At 46.5% G+C, this 25,525-nt stretch overlaps 1 protein-coding gene across 1 annotated transcript; it reads right to left on the minus strand.

Annotated features, from left to right (window-relative positions):
• Window positions 1–2,584: 2,584 nt before the first annotated feature.
• NOC4L (nucleolar complex associated 4 homolog) lies at window positions 2,585–24,408 on the minus strand. The gene is made up of 15 exons (XM_080985191.1): window positions 24,226–24,408; window positions 22,956–23,076; window positions 21,728–21,834; window positions 20,709–20,810; window positions 18,668–18,817; window positions 14,981–15,080; window positions 13,804–13,838; window positions 12,199–12,249; window positions 11,537–11,648; window positions 9,126–9,186; window positions 8,148–8,258; window positions 6,878–7,041; window positions 5,294–5,376; window positions 3,285–3,398; window positions 2,585–2,768 (listed from the first exon to the last, which is right to left on the minus strand). Exons 1-15 carry the CDS (start codon window positions 24,352–24,354, stop codon window positions 2,652–2,654), a joined length of 1,557 nt encoding a protein of 518 aa, XP_080841317.1. The 5' UTR covers window positions 24,355–24,408; the 3' UTR covers window positions 2,585–2,651.
• Between the last annotated feature and the right edge of the window lie 1,117 nt (window positions 24,409–25,525).

Below are 25,525 nucleotides of genomic sequence, written 5' to 3' on the forward strand. Positions count from 1 at the left end.
TTTACCTTCCCGCTAGTAAGCGGTCCCTATTTATCTACTTGCACCCGGGGGTGCTTTCGAACTGCTAGGTTGGCAGGCGCTGGGACCGAGCAACGGGAGCGCACCCCGCCGCGGGGATTCGAACCGCCGACCTTTCGATCGGCAAGCCCTAGGCGCTGAGGCTTTTACCCACAGCGCCACCCGCGTCCCCTTTTCCTTGGAATGCCCCTATTTTTAAATGTTGGGAGGGTATAGAATTATGTGACCCATGAGCCAAGGAGTTAAGTAACTATACAACCTTCAGAAAACATCTAAAGGCAGCCCCTTATAGGGAAGTTTTTTTAATGTTTAAAGTTTTATTATGTTTTTATACATGTTGGAAGCCGCCCAGAGTGACTGCGGCAACTCAGTCAGATGTCTGGGGTATAAATAATAAAATTATTATTACGACTATTATGACTATTGTTGTGGTTGTTGTTGAATGAACCATCCCTATTTTCATTAGAGAAATATTGGAAGGTATGGAATCTATTCCTGTTAATCCTTAAACTCTGAATAATAATAATAAAATAATAATAATTTATTATTTATACCCCGCCCATCTGGCTGTGCTTCCCCAGCCACTGTGGGCGGCTTCCAAAAAAATATTAAAATACTGTAATACATCAAACATTAAAAGCTTCCCTAAACAGGGCTGCCTTCAGATGTCTTCTAAAAGCCTGGTAGTTGTTTTTCTCTTTGACATCTGGTGGAAGGGCATTCCACAGGGCGCCACTACCGAGAAGGCCCTCTGCCTGGTTCCCTGTAACTTGGCTTCTCGCAGTGAGGGAACCGCCAGAAGCCCCTCAGAGCTGGACCTCAGTGTCCAGGTAGAACGATGGGGGTGGAGACTCTCCTTCAGATATACCGGACCAAGGCCATTTAGGGCTTTAAAGGTCAGCACCAACACTTTGAATTGTGCTTGGAAATGTACTGGGGGCCAATGTAGGTCTTTCAAGACCGGTGTTATGTAGTCTCAGCAGCCGCTCCCAGTCACCAGTCTAGCTGCCGCATTCTGGATTAGTTGTAGTTTCGGGGTCACCTTCAAAGGCAGCCCCACATAGATGCATTGCAGTAGTCCAAGCAGGAGATAACCAGAGCATGCACCACTCTGGCGAGGCAGACAGTTCCCAGATTCAATGCCTGGCATCTGCCGGTTGGGTTGGGAGAGGCCCGTCTGAAATCCTGGAAAGGTGCTGTCAGTCAGTGCAGGAAATACTGAGCTAGATGTGCCAAGGGTTTCACTAGGTATTAAGCAGCTTCCTGTGTTCCTATGAGCTGCCCAGAGAGATGGAGGCAAGGCCTGTGTTTCCACAGAGGTGCCTTCCTTTCAGTAATCACACTTTATTTATTTATTTTAAAAGACTGATAAAAATCAAATCACGGCTGGAATGATTTATGCTCCCCTCTGCATTGCCGCTTCCATCTCGCCTTGCAGTTAATACCAAAACTGATTAAAGCATCTATAATCTTCAAGCCTACAGAGACCCCGGAAAGTCTCGTGGGAGAGCGGGTGTGCAGGCCGATAAGGCTCACGCCTTCGCCAGGAACAGCCTCGCACTTTTAATATTTATAAACAGCCAGCTTTCCAACTCAGCGGAGAATGGGCAGAGCATCCTTTCCCCCCACCCCCCACCCCACCAGCCCCCAGAAATCCTGCATGAAGTTTAAAGATAAGCAGCTCTTTGAGCAGACAAGAACACACCTGCTTTCAAGGACAAGACAGTCGTCAAGTCAGAAAGAAAAGAGAGGTGGCTTTGCGGTCCCCATAAATCAACGGCAACACAAAATCGTGAGGAGCGTTTTGAAAAGCCCACTCTGTCTGCGGTCAGGACACTGACAATCCCAAGTCATGTAATAGTTTTATCACCCCTCTTTACAGCAACATGGGTTGAACTATTTTCTTAGCTACTGGGCCAAATTCAAGGTGTTAGTACTAGCATAGAAAGCCCCAAGGGATGCGGGTGGCACTGTGGTCTAAACCACTGAGCCTAGGGCTTGCCAACGCCGTTTACCTTCCCGCCGGAGTGGTACCTATTGATCTACTTGCACTTTGATGGGCTTTAGAACTGCTAGGTTGGCAGGAGCAGGGACTGAGTAACGGGAGCTCACCCTGTCGCGGGGATTCGAACCGCCGACCTTCTGATTGGCAAGTCCTAGGCTCTGTGGTTTAACCCACAGCGCCACCCGCGTCCCTACTCAGGTTGTATATATGCATAAATGAAACCGTGCATCTTGAAGGCACCAGTCTCTGCTGACCTTCCTTCCAAAGGAACTGAGGACCAGGGTAAGCAGCACCATAACCCCAGAGTCTCTCGCCACTCGGAGATTGGAGTTGCATGCATAAACCAAGTGGCTGGTACTTTTACTGCACAAGAGATTGTGCACTCTGAATTGCAGGGTTGCACAACATTAAAACTTAGCCCTTGTACCAGTGGGGAGAATTATGTTGGATACAGTTTTGAATAAATCATCATTCTCTCGCACCCACCATACAGTCTGAAGTGGTATGATCTGTTTCCCATCCCCACCGGCCACCCCAGGGATGCAAGCAATGTGCAATCTCTTAAATAACAAAAGCAAAGCTTTATTGTACAGTATTTCCAACACTACAAGTTGTTGTTGTTTTTTAATCATCCCAATGTAAAATATTCAGCAAAAATATCATCCTTCTTGCCAAACAGACCTCGGGCTTGTTGAAATTCCAGTGGGATCTCTGTGGCTTCTTTCTTTACATCCCTATCAAAGATCTGGTAGCAGTGGGGAGAGAGACACACAGAGAGAGAGAAAGGCAGACAAAATATTAGTCTTTTGCAATTTGGTTTGCCAATACTGCGGGCCCCCATTTTCTCCCTCTGCCCACCCCGGTGGAGCAAATTTGACTGGGAAAACAGCACCAGCGGGGCAGATTGAACACTGACTCTTTGCCTGCCTAGATATAAGCCAGAGAGAGGTGTTTCTGTGCATATGAAGAAACTAGCTTACTGTGCAATGGTGACATTTGCATCCCATTGCCCCGCCCACTTTTGCCTCTGGCCCCGCTCACTACTGGACTATGGCCAGAGGCATGTTGGCCGGGGGGGCCCTCAGTCTGGGAAAAGTTCCCCACTCCTGAAGTTAGCAAATAAAAAGGCTGTTCCCCTGTTTCTAGAGATTCTGCAAACGAAAGCGCTGGAGATGCACAGCTTCTTTGTTTTTAAAAAGGGGGTCTGGGATTTCACTCTCACAACACACACTGCTGCATTCACACAAAGTGCATCAGTTACCTCATAGGCAGTCAACTCCAGGAGTTCTGATAAGTCATCCTCCATCTCCGACAGCGACGTGTTGATTGTGGCAGCAGCCTTGGACACTTCTGGGTGGTAATGGCTCTGCAGGGTCTGAGGCGCCGGGAAGAACAGAACTCACCGTCAGCTTAAGTCAAGGCCTTGCTAGAGTGGCCCCGGCAAATCCCTGGCAAAATACGGCAGCTAAGTGTGCAAGTGTCATGGACTGGTTGGACACAGAGGAGTGGTGGGAGGCACTAGCTGGGGAACCCCCAAGGGAAGAAGACTCAGAGCCATGAGATTGGTGGTGGGATGATGATAAGTGGTCAGAGGGAGAAGAGGGAGCAGACTGGGAAGAGGACGTGCCAGAAGCTGGAGAGGCAACAGGGTTTAGTGAGCAGGATGACTGTGTGGTGGGGAGCAGTTCAGAAGCAGAGGCAGAAGCGGAGGCTGGAGGGGAGGGGAACCAAGAGGGACCAAGAGCCAGAGATGAGTCTGGCTGGTGAGGAAACTAGGCTGTCTTCCCCTCCTCCCAGTTCCCAAAGAGGTATGAAGAAGGCGCAGCAAAGACAGACCAGGTAGAGAAGTCTCAGGTTGCTTGGGAAGGACCTGGAGGAGGAGACTTAAGAGAGCAGTGGGAAGGCAGTCCTCACAACTGCAGGAAGGGGAAGGGTTGCTGTGACCACTAGGCCTGGCCTCCTGGGCCGTTTTGTTTCTTTGAAAAAAGACTTAACTTCACTAATACCATGTGAGTTATTGCCAACTTGCTTCTGACAGACACTCCTGTCAGCAAGTGGGGATAGGCTCCCCTGTCCAAACCTCAATTTTGCCACAAATTCCCAGTGGCTTTGTCTAGAAAGGGACTATCTATGACAACAGGTTGTACATGTAATAATGCTTCTTTGACACATATGTTTATTCAATGTCCTATGCCTATGAAGTTTTAGGAGAGAGTACTAGATTGTACAAATATTACTTTGGGGGGAAAGTTAACGTTGCCAGAGGGTACTATTATTTTAAATTACCTACCTACTACACGGAATGTGACAACTGGCTAACATAAAAGGATTCTACATGCCCTCACTACAGCTAAAAGACTGATATTGATCCGCTAAAAACATAAATCTATGGCTCCCTTTAATGAATGGATAGAAGACATGACAGCTCTTGCTACATACGATTGGAGAGCTTATAGACATAGACTGTGTATGGACAAATATTATATTTGGAAAACATTTATAAAAATTATAGTAGGTTATAAATAAATGGATATGTATTATAATAAAAGTTTCATTTGTATACCTTTGTACTAGATGAGAAGGTATAGAATTATAATGTTGTTTTGCTTTGGGGGTTTTTTTGTTTTTTAAAAAATTACGTACGACTTGTTACTTTTTTCATTTATTTTTCACTTTATTTTGTTCAACTGAAATATTTTCAATTAAAAAAATTTCCACCTGCAAAATGATTCATTGTGCAAAGACAGAATTCACATCAGTTGCCGCACCCACAAATTGCCCCAAGGGGAATCCAGATCTTGGGTGAAAAATGGTTCTCATCCCTTTTGTTAGAGAGTAGGGCTACCCGCTCCTGTTTGCAGCTGCCCGTGTCTCCCTAGGCAAGCGTTAGACATTTTCTACATTTTAGGCAAAACGAAGTGGCGAAATTCTGGACTCTTCCACTTCTTAAAGTAGGGAATGCAGTCATGCTTTTGAATGCTGCCAGATGTGAAGAGCTCCCTGCATGCAGAGAGCAAGCACATCAGGGAGAGGTCTCTGCAAAACCTTTCTCTCCGGTGACCTGGCTTTCTAGATTCAGGCCAAGCTGAAGAGGTACACAGTGCTGAATCCCACCAGCGCTTTCTGCATCACTTTTAGAGCAGCCCATCAATGGCGTAGCAAGGGGGCCATCTTTTGGAGTGGGTGTGACCAGGCTCCCCCACGACAGGCTCCCTCACTGGAACCTGGCACCAGCACACAAGGAAGCCGCTCAGATACCCAGAAACGTACCTGTATCTCCCAAAGGGAGCTCTCCATCGCTCTGCTTTCCGAAGGCTCTTCTTCACTCATCAAGTAGGGATCTTCTGACATCTCTACAAGGAAACACAGAACGCCATTACCAGCAAAAATGTGAGGCCCGTGTCCCAAGAGGATACACCTCAGAACCGGCTCTAGTGCCACCTACTGTTGGCCTCCCTGCTTTATGCCTTTAAGGTAAAGGTAAAGGTACCCCTGCCCGTACAGGCCAGTCGTGTCCGACTCTAGGGTTGTGCGCCCATCTCACTTAAGAGGCCGGGGGCCAGCGCTGTCCGCAGACACTTCTGGGTCACGTGGCCAGCGTGACAAGCTGCATCTGGTGAGCCAGCGCAGCACACGAAAACGCCGTTTACCTTCCCGCTAGTAAGCGGTCCCTATTTATCTACTTGCACCCAGGGGTGCTTTCGAACTGCTAGGTTGGCAGGCGCTGGGACCAAGCAACGGGAGCGCACCCTGCCGCGGGGATTCGAACCGCCGACCTGATGATCGGCAAGTCCTTGGTGCTGAGGTTTTACCCACAGCGCCACCCGCGTCCCTTTATGCCTTTAGGTGTCATCAACTCTGGCTCTCTCTGCTGTTGTTGGGCTGCTTGCCTTCCACCCTACCAGTCCCAATGGTCACCAGCTGGCATGACGAGGTTGCCCAGACAATTTGGCATATATTTCATCTAGGCCAGAGGGCCTGGTGCCCCCTCAGGCACAACAGAGCTCTCTTGAGGTCTTTCTCGATGCCGTCAAAGCCTCTGAGGGCCCCACCCAAACAGCCTCCCTTATTTATGATGTTGTGAAAGGGGTTGTCTTCTTCTCCCTTGAAAGGTACCTAGAAAACAGGAGTGCCAACACACTCTGGCAGCTAATAAAACATTTGGAAGTGGCCGAAATGGATAAGTTCACTCCTTCAAAAAATAAAAAGGAATGCTGATTTTGAGGAAAGGTGGGACAGTTTTTTGTTGAGTATCTGAATGCATGGTATGGAAGCATTAAGATTGGAAATACTTTTTCGTTGTCGGTAATATCAAATAAACAGTACTAAAAAAACTCCAGGCTTTCCTACTTCCATAGCAGGGGTCGGCAACCTAAGGCCCATGGGCTGGAAGCAGCCCACGAAGGCCCTTTAACCGGCCCACGAGCCACTCCCGAACCGAACCGCCTGCTCACTGAGTCCCCGCACACTGCACTAAACTGGCAAATCACGGCACGGGGACTCTCTTCCGCGGCTCCAGAAATTGCTTCTGCGCATGCCCAGACACCGGAAAATCACTTCTGTGCAGAAGCAATTTCTGGCACCGCGGACATGCGTAGATGCGATTTCAGGTGTCGCGCTGCGCCAGCCCAGCCCACGGAGGATCTCCGCGGGAGGGTTCCGGCCCATGCGCGGTAAGCCTTGCCGACCCCTGTTCCATAGGGTTCAAAAGGTTGGCGCCCCTTTGATGCAAGCTATGTGCATGTGCACGTCTCACAATTTTGGACAGAGGCAAAAAGAACGCTCACAGAAAAGCTCAGCCCTGCCTTTGCCTTTGTCCAGAAATGGTTCAAGGTTGTGCCACCTTCCTCTTACCTGCAGGGCCTTCGGGCCTGTGGATGAGGACCTTGCACGCCGGATGCCTCCGCAAGAGGTTGCAGATGAAGGGGATGACGATCAGTAAGCCGTCAGGCGGTGCTGTGAGTGCCAGGCGAGAGAGTCGTTTTGTGAAGGCAGCCACCAGATATGCGGGCAAGTGCCTAATGGAAGGGAAGAGGAGAGGGTGGTGAAAACTCTCTTCCTCTCTTCCCCACCATCACACAAGCCCAGTTCAAGGTCACTCAAAGAAAAGGCCTCTAAATATCAGTACAGTCACACCTTGGTTGTTGAACGCCTTGCAACTCGAACGTTTTGGCTCCTGAACACCGCAAACCCAGGAGTGTTCCGGTTTGCGAACATTCTTTGGAACCTGAACGTCCGACGGGGCTTCCAAGGCTTTGTTTTCAAACGTTTTCAGAAGTCGAACAGACTTCCGGAACGGATTCTATTCGAGAACCAAGGTACGACTGTACTTGGGTACGCAACTCTTCAAATTGTAAACCACTTTGAAGGGATTTGGGGTTTTTTTGTTACAATTAAGCAGGGTATAAATTTCACGCAATAAAACAAATATGCAAATCTGCTTATTTGCATAATTTAAACATGATGCGGAACACAGCTTCCCCCATATATTTTTCTCCCCTGCTTCTGAATCTCCGCGCCTGTCTTGCCAATTGCTTATTGCAAAAATTATGTTTAAGGCATGCTGCAAAGAAAAGCAGGCCTTTCAAAAGTCTCCAGCACCTAAAATCAAAGTAATTGAAGTGGGGAGGTTGTTTAGTTTTTTGGATGAGGTGGGTGGATTTTCAGAGGTTCTTTGTGGATTTAAAACCTACTGAAAAGAGATCCTCAAACCTGTCTCATTTACAGTGGTACCTCAGGTTAAGTACTTAATTCGTTCTGGAGCTCTGTTCTTAACCTGAAACTGTTCTTAACCTGAAGACCACTTTAGCTAATGGGGCCTCCAGCTGCTGCCGCACCGCCAGAGCACGATTTCTGTTCTCATCCTGAAGCAAAGTTCTTAACCCGAGGTACTATTTCTGGGTTAGCGGAGTCTGTAACCTGAAGCGTATGTAACCTGAAGCGTATGTAACCTGAGGTACCACGGTATTCTCTGTTTCCAAAGAAAATGAAGAAGGTTTTAGGAGGGCTAGGCCAGCCTTTGGAAACAGCCAAAGGGGAAATGAGCCTTCATGTTACTTGATCAAAGTCTAAGCAAGCAGGACACAAAAGGGCCTTGTGGCATTTTGGTCATGTGCGTACTTACGAGGAAGACAGGAATAAATCCAATAAACGGAAAAACCTGGCGCGGTATTTCACGTGGAAGATAGATGGGTCCAGAAGGCTGTAGAGCTTCTTGTAAAAATCCGGATATTCCCTATGGAGACCAAAACAAATAGGCAAGCTGCCTCGCTGAACCCTCTTACACATCTGAGTGACTACTGACTCCAAAGATAGTGAAAACTCATTTAACACAGCGGCTGCGTTTGCACTTCACACCAAACCACGGTTTAGCGCAACATGCAGGAGCTCCAGCAAGAACAACCAGAAGTGGCTCTTTGGTTCAAAGCCAATCTCAAAGTCATCTCTTAAAAAATAAATAAACTACGCCTACCCAGCCAGGTTCAAGGCTCTAGAGTTAATACACAAAGCTTTTAAGGATCGCCTGAGCTCTTATAAAGCCTAGCTCGATCACCAAAAATATTTTGGATAAGGGTTGTTAGTTGTCCCCTGTGCTACAGAAATTGAAGATTTAGCCTCACTGTTCCCAAGTGCTGTGGAATTTGGTAGGAATTCTCACTTTTGCTTTCCAGGAGTCTCTTAAAGACTTTTTTCACGCAGACACCCCTGTCCAGCTGCCCATAACTCTCTTGTCCAGCCAGTCACTTAATGATTATTTTGTGCTGTGTCGTGTGGTGTTCTGTGTTTTACTTATGATGCTTCTATAATATGGTTGACGATAGATGTTTGAGCGCAACTTGGCTTGCAAAAGGCGAGCTTCGCGTGGGGTTGACGCAGATACAGAGCGAGGGACCTGCACATTCGCTGTACAATTTCCCTGTACATTTAGCATCTTGAGCTGGCCTCCCTATCTCTGTGTGAGATGGCAACAACCAAGATATTTAACCAAGGTTCACTCGCCAAACACCGCCCATTCTGCATACGAAAGGGCTTCCATGCATGATTATCCAAACAGGTGGCATCCCAAGAGTGGCTCACATCCCAGGGAGCCGGGGAAACTTACAGGTTATGCTGCAGAATCAGGACAAACAACCCGTTCAAGGCAAGGAGGCTGATTGCTCCACCTGTGAGAGAAGCATTTATTCGCTTACTTAAAAAAAAAGCAATTCTAAACTGCTTACTTTTTTTCTAGGCAATACACAGAAATACACCAATTTTTTTTAAAAAACATAAAACCAGGGGCACACCACAGAATTGTAGAGCTTGAAGGGAACCCAAGGGTCATCTAGTCCAACCCCCTGCAGTGCTAAAGAATACTTGACAGATGGCCATACAACCTGTTTAAAAAACCTCCAGTGAAGGGGAGTCCACCACCTTCCACCAGAAAAACAACAACCGAAAACAGTATATATATTATAAAAGCAGAATTTCTGTAATAATAGGGTTCAGTCTTATGCATCAGGGAAAGCCTAGGGAAAACGTTATTGGGGAAGCAACAAATGGGTAGGAACCGGGCTCTCAGCTCATAAGCAGGACTACACATGTGTGTGGACTGAATGCTATTATTTAAACCTGAAGGAACATCTCCACCCCCATCGTTCAGCCCAGACACCGAGGTCCTCCTCCAAGGGCCTTTTGGCAGTTCCCTCACTGCGAGAAGTAAGGTTACAGGGAACCAGGCAGAGGGCCTTCTCGGTAGTGGCGCCTGCCCTGTGGAACACCCTCCCATCAGATGTCAAGGAAATAAACAACTATCTGACTTTTAGAAGGCAGCCCTGTTTAGGGAAGTTTTTAATGTTTGATCATGTTTTTAATATTCTGTTGGGAGCCGCCCAGAGTGGCTGGGGAGGCCCAGCCAGATGGGGAGAGGTATAAATAATAAATTATTACAATAGATTATTATATTAAAGATAAAGGTAAAGGGACCCCTGTCCATTAGGTCCAGTTGTGACCAACTCTAGGGTTGCGGCGCTCATCTCGCTTTATTGGCTGAGGGAGCTGGCATACAGCTTCCGGGTCATGTGGCCAGCATGACTAAGCCGCTTCTGGCGAACCAGAGTAGTGCACAGAAATGCCATTTACCTTCCCACCGGAGTGGTACCTATTTATCAACTTGCACTTTGACGTGGTTTCGAACTACTAGGTTGGCAGGAGCAGGGACAGAGCAATGGGAGCTCACCCTGTTGTGGGGATTCGAACCGCTGACCTTCTGATCAGCAAGTCCTAGGCTCTGTGGTTTAACCCACAGCACCACCCGCGTCCCATTATATTAGAAACAAATTTCTAAAATGCTGAAAAACTGTATACATAAGTCAACAGAATATATTCGATCAGAAATCCTAGTTCAGCCAGTAGTGTGGGAGTCACAAGACGTGCAGTCAGAATGTTTTACCAAGTTGTCAAAGGATGAAGGCACATGATGCAGCTGCCTTGCCGAAGCTAATTATGATCATTATATATTTTGTATTATTAATTCCGTTTTTATTCTTGCCCTCCCCCCCTCAACTTAGCAGCCGAATCCTGTGTTCACCGCAGCTTTCAGACAAACTCCAGGGGCAGCCCTACATCAAGCGCATTGCAGCAGCCCAGCATGGAAGGGTGACTACCAAGAGGCCCACACAGACCATCATCAAGTTCCATGCTGGCAGAGAGGCAAAAAACACTGTAGGCCAGACTGATTACCGTATTTTTTGCTCCATAAGACACACTTTTTTCCTCCTAAAAAGTAAGGGGAAATGTTTGTGCGTCTTACGGAGCGAATGCGTGGTCCCTGGAGCCAAATTGCCCAGGGGCGAAAAGCAGATCGTGCTTTTTTTTTGAAAGAGGAAAGGGGGTGTTGAAAAAAAGCTGCTGAGCAGCTGATCTGCAAGCGATCAGGAGGGAGATAAGGGACGCTAGCGATAAAGGAGGCTGCCTGGAAGGGGGAGGAAAAAGCACATGGATCCTCAGGAGTTTTGCACTGGGTCACCCCAAATTCACCATCAGATCACATAGCATGTCCATGGCTACAGCCTGCACCAAAAAAACCTCGTATGCACTGTTTTGTGGGGCCGCAATGGCACAAAAATGTGGTTAAAAAGCACGGATCCACATGGATTCTCAGGATTTTTGCACTGGGCTACCCCAAACTCACCGTCAAATCACATGTCTGTGGCCACAGCATGAACCCCAAAAATCATACATCCACTGTTTCCTTCAGAATTATTTTTTTCTTGTTTTCCTCCTCTAAAAACTAGGTGTGTCTTATGGTCAGGTGCGTCTTATGGAGCGAAAAATACAGCATATGCCAGAGCCAAGCCAGAGACCCTCCTTAGCCAGGAGTGCAAAAGACCCGGATTCCTCTGGCCTCTCGCAGCCCCTGTGCCCCCAGGTTGGCCACTCAGGTTCACCCCAAAGCTCATATGGCCCACAGGTGACTTGCCAGTCCAGCATTACCACTCTCCATCGCCTGGAGAACGCAACCTCTCGACCTACCTACGTCATAGGCGACTGTCAGGAAATCTATCATGAGGGTTGGCTCGTTCATATGAGGGAGGATCGAGTCGTGAAGTATTACCAGCACTTTTTTGTAGAGGCTGCCAGGTAGCTGAGGAGAGAGGAAGGATAGTCAGACGGTCACAGTCAAGCAGGTTTTCCTTCCAGCATCATCCACCATGGATGACGATCCATCAGGCTATAGAAGAAGAAAGGAAAGAAAGCAGAGCAGGGCCACACCATCGGCTCTGCTGGAAGAATAGCAACTTCCGGCTCCTCCTCTCCCAGAACCGTTCTTATTCCAGATGATCTTTATGAAGAACTTTAGAACTGGCGCCCAGCTTTTGCATTCCCTTCCTTCCTCCCAAATCCCCCTTTTCCCCCTTTTGCACTGTCCCCTTTTAGTCTGAGGGGCCAGTACGATATTTGGTCACTGCAAACCACTCTGGGAGCCCTCTTTGGGGTAAAACCGCTTGAAAGAAATCATTAAAAAACCTACTTTAACGAAAGAGTGCAGTTGTTTTTTTAGCATGACATTAAAGCAAAACCCACGGATGCTTTAATTGAGATTCCTGCATTGCAGGGGGTTGGGCTAGATGACCCATGGGGTCCCTTCTAACTCTACAATTCTACGAAAACCTTCAACAGCACTAGCCACTCACCCTGTACTTGAGAAATACGAGCCACATCCTCTCAAACGCTCGTCTGTGCTCCTAGAAAGAGAAAGGGCAGAAAGAACATGGAGGAAGTAGGTCTCCGCAGGAACCATCTTGCGTTCATTGGGCTTTAGTGGGCTCATGTTGGAAAACATTATCACACCAAAAGGGGCTTCGTGGATCGACCACTACGGTCTTCACACTCTCATCCCAGGAAAAACCAGGGAATTCTTTGAAAGCTTCTCGGCGTGTTCAGATTTCCTCAATGAGAGGATTTATAAGAGCAAGCACATTTTCTTCCCCAGCAACCTCCAACCACGGGAGGAGCGTTCCAGAATGGATTCCAGAACATTCCAGAAGACCCTAGAACATTCTGCAGATTGCTTTGCAACAGGGGGTTCTACAGCTGATGCTCTGGGGTTGGCTGGGATAGGAATATATGCAGAGCATTCCCTCTGAAGGAAGAGTTTGAGAATAGCTAGCCTGGACCTCAGTCGGTGGCTACTGATGAAAGACCACAAAAAGGAGCCTATGATGGCCACCATCCCTGCTCCCTCGTCACTTTCGGGAAGAAACTATCAGTTTGCATTTCTTGGTACAGAAAGTATCGATCTGATGTGTGGAGATCTTTCCTATTCTAATTAATTCAAGAGGGTTCTGGAAGCTTCTCTGTGTGATACAAACTGGAACCAAGCAAAAAGTTCATGATGTTTGGGTTATTCCTTCAGAGAAGCTGAGTACGGCTTGCTTAACCCGGGATTGTTATCTCTTTCTGTCTGACTAGAATGATAAGGTCAGAAGGAACCTGGGCTTCACTTTCTATCTCTCTTTCCTTCTGGTGTGGTGTTCTGTACATAGTATGCTGAGCGTTAAGGTTTTAGTCTTATTACAGTGGCACCTCTGGTTACAAATTAATTCGATCTGAAGGTCCGTTCTTAACCTGAAGCCATTCTTAACCTGAGGTACCACTTCAGCTAATGGGGCCTCCCACTGCCGCCGCCACACGATTTCAGTTCTCCTCCTGAGGTAAAGTTCTTAACCCAAGGTACTACTTCCGGGTTAGCTGAGTCTGTAACCTGAAGTGTTTGTAACTCAAGGTGTTTGTAACCTGAGGTACCAGTGTATAAGTTATTGTAAGTTGCCGCAACTGGATTTTTTATGGGCAGTGCCAATCCTGAATGAATTGGATTTGTGACCATTATGCTCATTTGTCTTCAAATAACAGTAAAGCTCTGCTGGATGAAATATTAATTGTCTGGTCTATTTTTTGGGAATCCTGCAACGTGTTTAGGTTTTTACTCTGCTAACTACATGTTGGAATCCGCTCTGGGTCAGTATCAGTAGAATTCATGACAGAAACACTCAGACAGCCACCTGCACAGGTGCAAAACAGTTGCATCAGAGAGCAACCCTAAACCCAGTTAGCCAACCTGGTGCCCTCAACCCCACGCCCAATCGTAGGACATGCTAGTTGGGGCTGATGCAAATTGCGATGCTCCCCAGAGGTCGGCCGCCCACCCAGGCTGACCCTCCCCATCCTGCTGTCAACGAAACAGGACGTGCAAGTCAAGAGCAGAAACGGAATTCCATTCAGCCACCCAAAATACCTACCTTCAGCTTTGAGACTTTCCATTCTTCCTGGTTAGCTGTTGCAGGGGGAGAGGAAAAGAAGGAAACAGTCAGGTAAACAAAAGCGCAAAGTGCGACCAAGTCTGCGAGGCAGCAGCCACACCTCTGCAGTGGAGCCCATGTTCAGCCTGCAGAAAGTCCAGACCCCAAAACAACAACAAACCTCTGTTTATGTGAAACATATTCAATAAACACACAAGGCGTAACTGGCTGTACGTTTGAAAAAATAATATATCCTATTCATTGTATTGCAATGTAGATTTCAACAGAAGTAGCTCATGAAGTTCAACAAAAAATGTAGAAGACCCAGTGGATCAGTTCATACTCTAATCAGTTTATGCATAAGGTCCATATATATATGAAAGTGTCTATTCCACCTGTCTGTTCATAGAGTCCAACAATCCACACGAAAGGTTGTTGCAGTTCCACAGAATCCTTTCACAGAGTGTAAGACAAGGATTTCCAGAATATTAGCCTTGTTTCACCGTCTTGGGTTTCATCAGTAGTACAAACTCATACATGAAATCACGGGACAGTGATTTGCATTACCTACAGTTTGTACTACTGATTTACTGCTTTATTGTTTTGTTTCATTCTTGTTTTTATCATGCATTTTGCATTTTGATCTAGTACCTTTATGCCATTTTGATCTAGTACCTTTATGCTGGGATTTATGGACGAAGGCCATTATACAAATCTAAATAATAAGCAATAATAAGTCTGGGAATTTTAGCTCTGTGAGGCTGCCCCCTAACAACTCTTAACACCATTAGCAAACAACAGCCCCGTCCCCAGGATGCTCAGGGGGAAGCCATGGCTGTTGAAAGTGGCGTGATGCTGTTTCAAATGTCTGATGCTTCCTAGGCCAGGGAGCTTGGAGAGGCATCTGTACAGGTAGAAAACTCTCGACATTCGTGAGGATGGGATGCAGCCTGCTGCATGAAGGGCTCTGACCACTTTTGCCTCTGACCCTGCCCATCCCTAGCCTGGGGCCCCTAGAAAGCTGCTCTCAAGTGAATGTGGCCCTTGGGCCGCCTCACTGAAATCTCCAACGCTGGCAAGGTAGAGTCGCTGAGCACTTTAGGGGGGCTACGTGGGTCAAAGCGCCCCAGTCCTAACACAAATATGTCCGAAAGAGCAGCTGCCACATTTCACTCACTGTTTCTCACTAGGAAGTTCTGTATCTCGCTCTCCTCGCTCGGCATGGAAATAGATGAAATGAGGGCAAAGGCGTTTTTCTGGTACACTGGAAGTGGCACCTGCAGAAGAAGAAAAACCCCACATTGTTGTATCGTGGAAGACACACAAAGAACCAAACATGAATGCAATAAATGATTAATAAATGATGTATTTAAAAAGGATAATAGGAAGAATGGCCTTGAAACTTTTAGATCTAAGCTAGAAACCGAATTGTGGGGAGGAAAAATAAAAATCTTATCAAAAATGTATGACTTAGAACGGCATACAAAAGATGAAGAGGTTAAAGAGGTGATAATTAAGTGGGCAAAAGAAATTGGCCATAATATTCAATTCAAAGCCTGGTCAAAGTTATGGAATTACAGAATTAAATTCACTGCATGCATGGCATTGAAAGAAACTATAATGAAAATGATGCATAGATGGTATTCAACACCAACTAAATTAGCTAAAATGCATAAAATGAGTAATAAGAATTGTTGGAAATGTAACGTTAAAGAGGGTGATTTTTATCATATGTGGTGGAATTGTGATAAAGTTAAAGTATTTTGGGAAAATATTTACAATGAGTAAAAAAAAAAAAGTTTAGATATACTTTCCCCAAAAAACCGGAAACATTCTTCTTGGGAATATTAAAAGTTGACCAGAAATTGTTTATGTATGCTACTACAGCAGCTAGAATTTTATTAGCCCAGAAGTGGAAGCAGCAAGAATTACCGACGATAGACAAATGGCAGATGAAGATGATGGACTACAGTGGTACCTCGGGTTACATACGCTTCAGGTTACATACGCTTCAGGTTACAGACTCCGCTAACCCAGAAATAGTGCTTCAGGTTAAGAACTTTGCTTCAGGATGAGAACAGAAATCGTGCCCCAGCTGCGCAGCGGCAGTAGGCCCCATTAGCTAAAGTGGTGCTTCAGGTTAAGAACAGTTTCAGGTTAAGTACGGACCTCCGGAATGAATTAAGTACTTAACCCGAGGTACCACCGTATGTGGAATTGGCAACGCTGACAGGGAGAATCTGAAACCAGAGGGACCAAGCGTTCCAGGGAGAGTGGAGTAAATTTGTTCAATACACAAACCCATCATTGTGAATGTATAAAGACACTAGCGGGACAGTGATAAAGCTCGCAACATTTAAAAGAAGAAACCTTCTACTTGTGCTTTAGGTTTTAAATAATTTAAGATAAATGTAGAATTTCAACGGTTATAAATGTGCGGATTTAAGTTGTGTTCTATAAAAACCAGATAATGGAACGGAGGAAAGTCAAAAGCTCAGCAGAGCTAAAATTTGTAAAAGGTGATATGATGTTATAATATTGTTAAAAAATGGAAACTCAATAAAAATATATATGGGGGGAGGGGGGAAGAACCCAACTTGAAGCCTCCAATTTCAAGATGAGGGTGTTGCGCGAGTCCCCCGCTTTGGGCAGTGATCACAAGCACCAAAAAGCAGCATGGGGAATCTTTTCCTGGCAACGAGCAAAATGTCCCTCCTTATTTCTAACAGCTGGCAAAAACATTTCTCGCAATTTATTTTAATGAGCGGTTAAATTTCTCCCCAGCTCAGAGAGGGCTACATCTTCTTCTCTTGATGCAAAAATCCTGCCTCCATGTTACCATGTGCTGAGAATCATCTGGTGTTTTGGTGAAGGGGTATTGCCAATTTGCAATTGGGTTTTTTTTAATTTGTGAACTGTTTAGAAGCCATTAACCCTAAATAGTAGTAGTAATAATAACAGTAAAAGTAATACGACTACTAATAACATGATTTCATGCTACTGCTGCTTTAGAACCATGCTTTCTTAGCGCATTTTTCCAAGCTGAATTTTTTCATCATTATAATAAGTATGCAAAAAAGAAAGTAGTATATTAAAAAAATCCATTGGGAGACATCTGAAGGCAGCCCTGTATGTAGAAGTTTTTAATGTTTAATGCTTTATTATGTTTTTATATACTGTATTTCTCGCTCTATAAGATGCACTTTTTCCCTCCTAAAAAGTAAGGGGGAATGTCTGTGCGTCTTATGGAGCGAATGTGTAGTCCCTGGAGCAGAATTGCCCAGGGGCAAAAAGCAAATCATGCTTTCTTTTCTTTTCTTTTTTTTGAAAGAGGGAAAGGAGTGTTGAAACGAAGCCGTTGAGCAGCTGATTGGCAAGCAATTGGGAGGTAGATAAGGGATGCTAGTGATAAAGGAGGCTACCTGGGAGGGGGGAGGTAAAAGCACATGGATCATCAGGATTTTTGCATTGGGTCACCCCAAATTCACCATCAGATCACATAGCATGTCCATGGCTATAGCCTGCACCAAAAAAATCACGCATCCACTGTTTTGTGGGGCCGCAATGGCGCAAAAACGTGGTTACAAAGAATGGATCCACATGAATTCTCAGGATTTTTGCATTGGGCTACCCCAAACTCTCCATCAAATCACATATCATGCCTGTGGTCGCAGCATGAACCACAAAAATCATACATCCACTGTTTCGTTCAGAATTATTTTTTTCTTGTTTTCCTCCTCTAAAAACTAGGTGTGTCATATGGTCAGGTGCGTCTTATGGAGCGAAAAATACGGTATGTTGGAAGTTGCTCAGAGACTGGGGCAACCCAGTCACATCAGCGGGGTATTACTACTAATAATAATACTAATAACAATAACAATAATATTGCAAGGGCTGGAAGGGATGGCAAGATGCCTCTACAGAGATGCATTTCAGCACAAGCTCTTGTCAATGAGAGCCAGGCTACCCATTATGATGTGTTCAACTGAAATGCTTCTGAATGGCACTTGCTGGAAACCACAGCAGGAGAGAGTGCTGTAGTGCTTGGGGGGGGGGTCCTGGTTTCAGGTTTCCCACACGCATCTGGTTGGCCACTACAGGAGCCGGATCCTGGACTAGATGGGCCATTGGCCTGATTCAGATGAACTGCAGAGAGAGTGGGGGACAAAGGACACACCACTGATTTAAGGACTGCAGGTAGACTGGTGACTGGGAGCGGCCACCAAGACCACATAATACTGGTCTTGAAAGATCTACACTGACTCCCAGTACGTTTCCGAGCACAATTCAAAATGTTGGTGCTGACCTTTAAAGGCCTAAACGGCCTTGGCCCAGTATATCTGAAGGAGCGTCTCCACCCCCATCATTCTGCCCAGACACTGAGGTCCAGCGCCAAGGGCCTTCTGTCGGTTCCCTCACTGCGAGAAGCCAAGTTACAGGGAACCAGGCAGAGGGCCTTCTCGGTAGTGGCGCCCGCCCTGTGGAACGCCCTCCCACCAGATGTCAAAGAGATAAACAACTACCAGACTTTTAGAAGACTTCTGAAGGCAGCCCTGTTTAGGGAAGCTTTTAATGTTTAACAGACCACTGTATTTTAATACTTTGTTGGAAGCTGCCCAGAGTGGCTGGGGAAACCCAGCCAGATGGGTGGGGTATAAATAATAAAAAGTTATTATTATTATTATTATTATTATTATTATTATTATTATTATATTCTTCTCTGCTCCTGGAGATAGCAGACTTTGGAGACTGACCCTTATCCGATAAGCACCACCTGTTCATCTATATAGACATGCCTCGTCATTTACAAGGCTCCACCCTGGGCTCAGCCTCTTCATTGCAGCCGGCTGACATTTTCCAGTACCTTTTTGGTCTTCTGCATGATGCCACCCACATTTTCAGCCACTGACTTCATCACAAAGAACCGGACATCGTCATGTTCCAAGTATTCTTGGAAGCGAGAAATCAAGAGCGAAGAATTAGCTTCCACCGGGATTAAGCCGTCCACAACCACCTAGCAAAAAATAATTTTAAAAAAAACATGTTTTTTTAAAAAAGAAAAACGCAAGGAAAGGAAGCCAGGAGCTCAGCAGGCAAGATCAGCTGAACCATCATACTACCCAACCCTTTTCACTCAACGCTCCCCCCATTTCACTGAGATGCCTTTTCTTGCTCAAATAGAACCTCCCTTTTCAGAGACAGTGTATCTCTGAATGCTATGTACTATGAAAACAAGCAACCACGCAAAGCAAGGCCTTCCTACATGCTTGCATACCTCCCAGACCATCTGGTTAGCTGGAACAAAAATGCTGACCCAAATGGACCTTTACCTATGCCACAAAACGTGTGGCTGTCCAACAATGTTGATGGAGTCCAGCTCCCATCATTCCCAGGCAGCATGGATAATGGTCAGAACTTATGGGTGTTAGGAGTTCTGCAACATCTGGAGAGCCACATGTGAGCTGGCTTGCAATACACAAACAACAAACTCGCCTTCTTAGTGCCAAGGTAAAGGGGCCCCTGGCCATTAGGTCCAGTCATGGCCAATTCTGGGGTTGCGGCGCTCATCTCGCTTTATTGGCCAGCGTACAGCTTCCGGGTCATGTGGCCAGCAGGACTAAGCCGCTTCTGGCGAACCAGAGCAGCACACGGAAACGCCATTTACCTTACCGCCGGAGTGGTACCTATTTATCTACTTGCACTTTGATGTGCTTTCGAACTGCTAGGTTGGCAGGAGCAGGGACTGAGCAACGGGAGCTCACCCCGTCGCTGGGATTCAAACCACCGACCTTCTGATCGGCAAGTCCTAGGCTCTGTGGTTTAACCCACAGCGCCAGCCGCGTCCCTAGTGCCAATCCTTAAGCACCCTCAAAAAAGAGGGTGATAAAAGGATGCTTAAGGAAACAAAATACCCCAAGAGGGAAGAAGCCTAAAACAGGCCAATAGAGGACAAAGGATGATCTGTGAGAAGGGAATATCCAGAAGGACTTTCTTTTACGTATGAAGCAAAGATGTGTAGAGCCAATAAAAGCAGAAGCATTTTGGAGGAAATACGAAAAGGAACTAGGAGATAAGCAGGTGGAATAGCGGGAGGAAGATAGTAAATAAGGTCATTACAAATTTCTAAAATGATGGATTTAAAATTGCTCTCTCGGAATGCTAATGGTTTGAACAATAAAAACTGACGAATTAGGATTACACATATTTTGGTGAGACAAAAACTAGTTGTTATTTGCTACCAAGCAACCTGTATAAAGAGACAACACAGAAGACTATTGTTAAATAAAGGATTAGGACAGGAATTCATATGCTTGAAGAAGAAGAAAGGGGGGGGGGGGAGTACTTTATGTTAATTCCAAATTGGACCATAAATCTTCAGAGACAAAGAGGGAATAAATGATGGCAAAAAGGGTGCTGTGAGTCTAGAATGACTCCCAGGCTGCGCACCTGGTCCTTCAGGGGCAGTTACCCCAGTCATGACCAGTGAGTCCTCCACACCCGCCAACCCCATCCCCAACAAAACAATCTTGTCTGGATTCAACCTCAATCCGTTAACCACCATCCATCCTCCAAACACCCTCATAGGACATTCATCACCTTCAGTGGTTCCGATTTAAAAGAGAGGCAGAGCTGGGTATCATCCGCATACTGGTGAACACCCAGCCCAAACCCCCTGATAATCTCTCCCAGCGGCTTCATGTAGATGTTAAAAAGCATGGGGGAGAGGACGGAGCCCTGAAGCACCCCACAAGTGAGAGCCCAGGGGTCTGAACACTCATCCCCCAACACCACTTTCTTAACACAGCCTAGGAGGAAGGAGCAGAACCACTGTATAACAGAGCGCCCAACTCCCCTGGACGATCCAGAAGGATGTCATGGTAGATGGTATCAAAAGTGCGACTTACTTTCAAAAGTTCTCGCGGGAAGTTAAACCGCCACTCGTTCTTGACCAGAGGGTGCTTGGCTTCCAATTCAACAAATTTCATCAGGGTGCAGAGGGCAGATTCCTTAAAATAAAAAGGGGGAGAGGGAAAGATAACATTAGGAAACAGGACTGAAGAGCTAGCCTTATAATCAATTAAACTGATGCAATGCACGTGTGAATGCAGCCACAGTCTTAAGTCGTGAGGGCCTTAAGACTGCCCGGCCTCCTCCCCAAGCATTCTTGACACTGTATTGTTTTTAATATTCGGTTGGAAGCCGCCCAGAGTGGCTAGGGAAACCCAGCCAGATGGGCGGGGTATAAATAAATTATTATTATTATTTTATTTTTATTTTTATTACAGGCAGCCCCCCGTTCATGCAGGAGCTATGTTCCAAGGCACCGCACGCACCAGTGAAATCGTGTATAATTGAAACCCATTGAAAAAGCCTGCAAACACCCCACTCCACCCTTTCCAGTGACGCCTTTATGACATTTCCGAGTCTCTTCCAGGTTCGGAACGATGAGCGTATACACGGTTGTGCACATATTAAACTTGCGTCGTCTTCTTCTTCTTTGGTGATCACTCGTAGCCGAGTAAGATTGTCTTCCATAAACACGGTTTTAACAATGAGTCCGTAAGTGACTGTGGAGGCCAATTGTGGATCCACACGTCCTTCCACAGTGGGGACATTGGTTTCCAGGCAGGAGTCGATCATGGTGTGGATTTACCAAGCATACCTTCCTCTTAGCAGTTATCTTTCCACAAGGGCCGACGTTGATGCCTGTGGAGGCATTGTGGATCCACACGTCCTTCCACAGTGGGGACATTGGTTTCCAGGCAGGAGTCGATCATGGCCACGTTGGCCGAAATCCAGCATGCCTTCTGCGGTCTGACAAAGCAACTTGCGTAAATGGGGGGCTGCCATATTTATTTATACCCCGCCTTTCTCCCTGACAGCAGAATCATGTAGCCAAATTAATCACCCCAGCAAAACTCACCTGGACTTGGAAAGACTCGTGGCCCATCAGTTCCCCCAAGCAATGTACGCAACTGTTGTATCGATGCCTCATCCAAATTTTGTACTTGTCTTCTGCACTGTAACTCTCTGGAGGGGGCGAGATGAAAAAATGGGGGTGTGGGCCCAGCAGGAAGTGAGAAAAGAGAGAAGGCAGATGGAAATGACGAACGGGGTTTTTGTCAATCAAGTGTTTATCGGTCAACCAAGTTCAAGTTATAGTCAAGAAAGAAAAAAACAAATGAGCAAACAGATTTTTGTCAGGATTTTCAAGTTCAACAACCTTATTCTATGTATGACCTCTCTTGTTAGGAATTTGTTTGGGTTTTTTATTTTGCTGAACAATTCCTGAGTGTTTCTCCCATGGAAAGAGTGCTCCGCCTGTTTTACTGTTCATTGGATAAGTCTGAGAGTCCTTTAATTATACATGTTTTTTTTAAAACTCATGGATACTGTTATTCAATATCCATTTCAGATAGAGCTGTGTTGACTGCATAAATACAATGGTACCTTGGTTCTCAAACGCCTTGGTACTCAAACAACTTGGAACCCAAACACTGCAAACCCAGAAGTAAGTGTTCCAGTTTGCGAACTTTTTTCAGAAGCCGAATGTGATCCGTTTTGAGTGTTACACTTCCAATTTGAGTGCCACACATCCGTTTTGAGTGTTACGCCGAGGTCTGTCTGTTTTTGCTATTTATTTTGCGTTTTTCTTTTTGCAGCTCTTTTTTTGGTGACTGTGTGTGGAACCCAGTTCAGCTACTGATTGATTGTGTGACTGCAGTACATTTTTTATTGCTTTCATTTTATGGTCTCCTTAGATAGTAAAATTCATGTTAAATTGTTGTTTTAGGGGTTGTTTTTAAAAGACTGGAATGGATTAATCCATTTTGCATTGCTTTCTATGGGAAAGCGCACCTTGGTTTTGGAACACTTTGGTTTTGGAACGGACTTCTGGAACGGATTAAGTTTGAGAACTGTATTGGCAGCTACACCTGTATATCAGAAATAGAAGGAGTCACTGGTCTTCAGCTGGTTGTGGATCAACCACAGAGTTGTTTTAAAACTGGTTTAAATGTTATGTTTTAATGATGTGACCTAGCCCTAGGACCTTAGGGTGAATGGCAGGCAAGCAATAGATAAATAAATACCAGTGGTGCCCATCACAATTTCCCCCCCAGTCCAGTTTCCTGCACAATATTCATCCTCACCTTGCAAAGATGGCTCTTCCAGAGGCAGGTTCCCAACAAAGAGCTCTCCCCGTTCAAGCAAAGACCCAAAGAGGCGGCTGCAGGTCCGGATGGCACACAAGACAATCTCCTTCTGCTCATCCTGTATGGGAATGGGAAGGAGGGAAAATGGAAAACGAGCAAGGTCCCAACCAAAGAAGAATATGCTCAGCTTGCAGACTTAACATATAGAATAACAACACAAGAAGAACATATGTTTAGAGAAGATTGGAAAACGTTTATTGAATATATGGGAAATAATTGTGTACAGCTGAAAACACTGGCAGCATTAAGATAAATTCAACAGTGTAAATAAGTTTTGATGAATGCAATAATGGAATAATGAATGGTTTGTCAGTATTTTCATTCTCTCCCGTTGCTAGATGTGTGATTGTTATATCACATGGCTGTGTTCACATTCCATGCTTGGAAAGTGTGGGAAACGGAAGCCAAGAAAGTGGGGCCCTAAGCTATAGCTTGTTTAAAGGTAAAGGTAAAGGGACCCCTGACCATTAGGTCCAGTCGTGGATGACTCTGGGGTTGCGGCGCTCATCTCGCTTTACTGTCTGAGGGAGCTTCCGGGTCATGTGGCCAGCATGACTAAGCCGCTTCTGGCGAACCAGAGCAGTGCACGGAAACACCGTTTACCTTCCCTCTGGAGCGGTACCTATTTATCTACTTGCACTTTGACGTGCTTTCGAACTGCTAGGTTGGCAGGAGCAGGGACCAAGGAACGGGAGCTCACCCCACCGCGGGGATGTGAACCGCTGACCCTCTGATCGGCAAGTCCTAGGCTCTGTGGTTTAACCCACAGCGCCACCCGCATCCCTTGTTTAATTTATACATAAATCTGGCACTGGTGAACTATAGGAGGTGCTGGCTTGGACTGTATGTGTGCCTGCCTGCCTGTGTGTGTGTGAGAGAGAGAGAGAGAGAGAGAGAGAGAGACACCTGCCCAAGGCTGCAATGTGAACCACACTTGCCAGGAAGTAAGCACCTGCGAACTCGGTGGGGCTTCTCCTTTGAGTTAAACCCAGTATCCATCTATCCATCCATCTACCCAAGCATGGGAAGCATTGAGACCGGCGTCCACTCGTGGCCAGAGGCAACTGCCCTTCCTGAGCATGGCTCCTCCTCCCCATCCTCTTTGGTTCGGGTCGTGCGGCTCCTGGGATTCCCCCCACCCCCCCCCCCAAAAAAAGAGGTGCCGGAGCGCCCGGTTCCCCCGGCGGCGCCCGTGCGCCTCGCTCACCTGCAGCAGCTCCAGGATCTCGAAGACGCGGTTGGCGCTGCTCCGGCTGCCCAGCACCGCTTCCAGGCAGCTCCCCAGCGCGGCTTCGGCGTCGGCGGCGCCTTTCCCTCCGGTCCCACGGCCCGCCATGGCTCTCTGCTCTCCTCCGGGGCCCGGGCGCCCACGTGCGCGGAAGGAAACCCGGCCAGGCGCCGCCTTCTAGAGCCGATCTCCGCCTCCGGGGCGGGAAGAGACTCCGCTCGGCTCCACCTCCGCTCCGGATCAGCGGCAGCAGCAGCAGCGACCGCCAGTCCTGGCAGTGTGTTTCCTTATGTTGCTTTTCTTTCCTTCCTCGCGAGGAAGCCGCACGAGGCTCCGTTAGATGCAAGCGCAATGCGCAGCGAAGCGCCCCAGCTAAGGCGCGCGTAAAGAGCCGAGGATCCGCCCGGAGCCGAAGAGAGAAAGCGGCCATGGGGAAGATTTGCCAATAGAGGTCAGGTGAATGCTAAAGTGATTAACACGTGCATTTTTACACTTTGTTTTTTGATCAGATTTTTTTTTTTTGGCCTGGACAGTAATGTTGCAAACTTGTTTTCCTAAGCTGGAATGGTATGCCCTTTTAAAAATGTGTGTGTTATTGGGTTGTTGTTTTTATTTTGATTATGTACTTTGGGGTATTATAATTCTGATTTTATCCTGGGAACAGCCCTGAGACCTGTGGATATAGGGCGGTACAGTGGTACCTCGGGTTACATACGCTTCAGGTTACATACACTTCAGGTTACAGACTCCGCTAACCCAGAAATAGTACCTCGGGTTAAGAACTTTGCTTCAGGATGAGAACAGAAATCGTGCTCTGGCGGCGCAGCAACAGCGGGAGGCCCCATTAGCTAAAGTGGTACCTCAGGTTAAGAAGTTTCAAGTTAAGAACAGACCTCCAGAATGAATTAAGTACTTAACCCGAGGTACCACTGTATATAAATTCAATAAAAAATATCCTCCAACCCACTCCTTTTATCTTATAACCCCAACAATAAAGATTGCATTGCCGGGGCAGGGGTCGATTAGATGACTCTCGGGGTCGCTTCCAACTCTACAGTTTTGTAGTATATACTGTGTAACAATTTTCATGTACTAAAAATAAAAGTGTGTCAGGATGCATCCCTGTCACACTTGGGGAGATTTATCAAGCTACACTTAAAGAAGTGAGTGAGGCTAGTCGGGCCTTTGTCACCAGGATGAGCTCTGTGACCAGGCTGGGATTTAAGAACTCAGCTGGTCTTTCAGGTATCCTGATCTCAGGTTCAGGGCTACCACAGTA

This window comes from Podarcis pityusensis (genome assembly GCF_964106645.2).
Source record: "Podarcis pityusensis genome assembly, chromosome: 16".
Classification (NCBI taxonomy): domain Eukaryota; kingdom Metazoa; phylum Chordata; class Lepidosauria; order Squamata; family Lacertidae; genus Podarcis; species Podarcis pityusensis.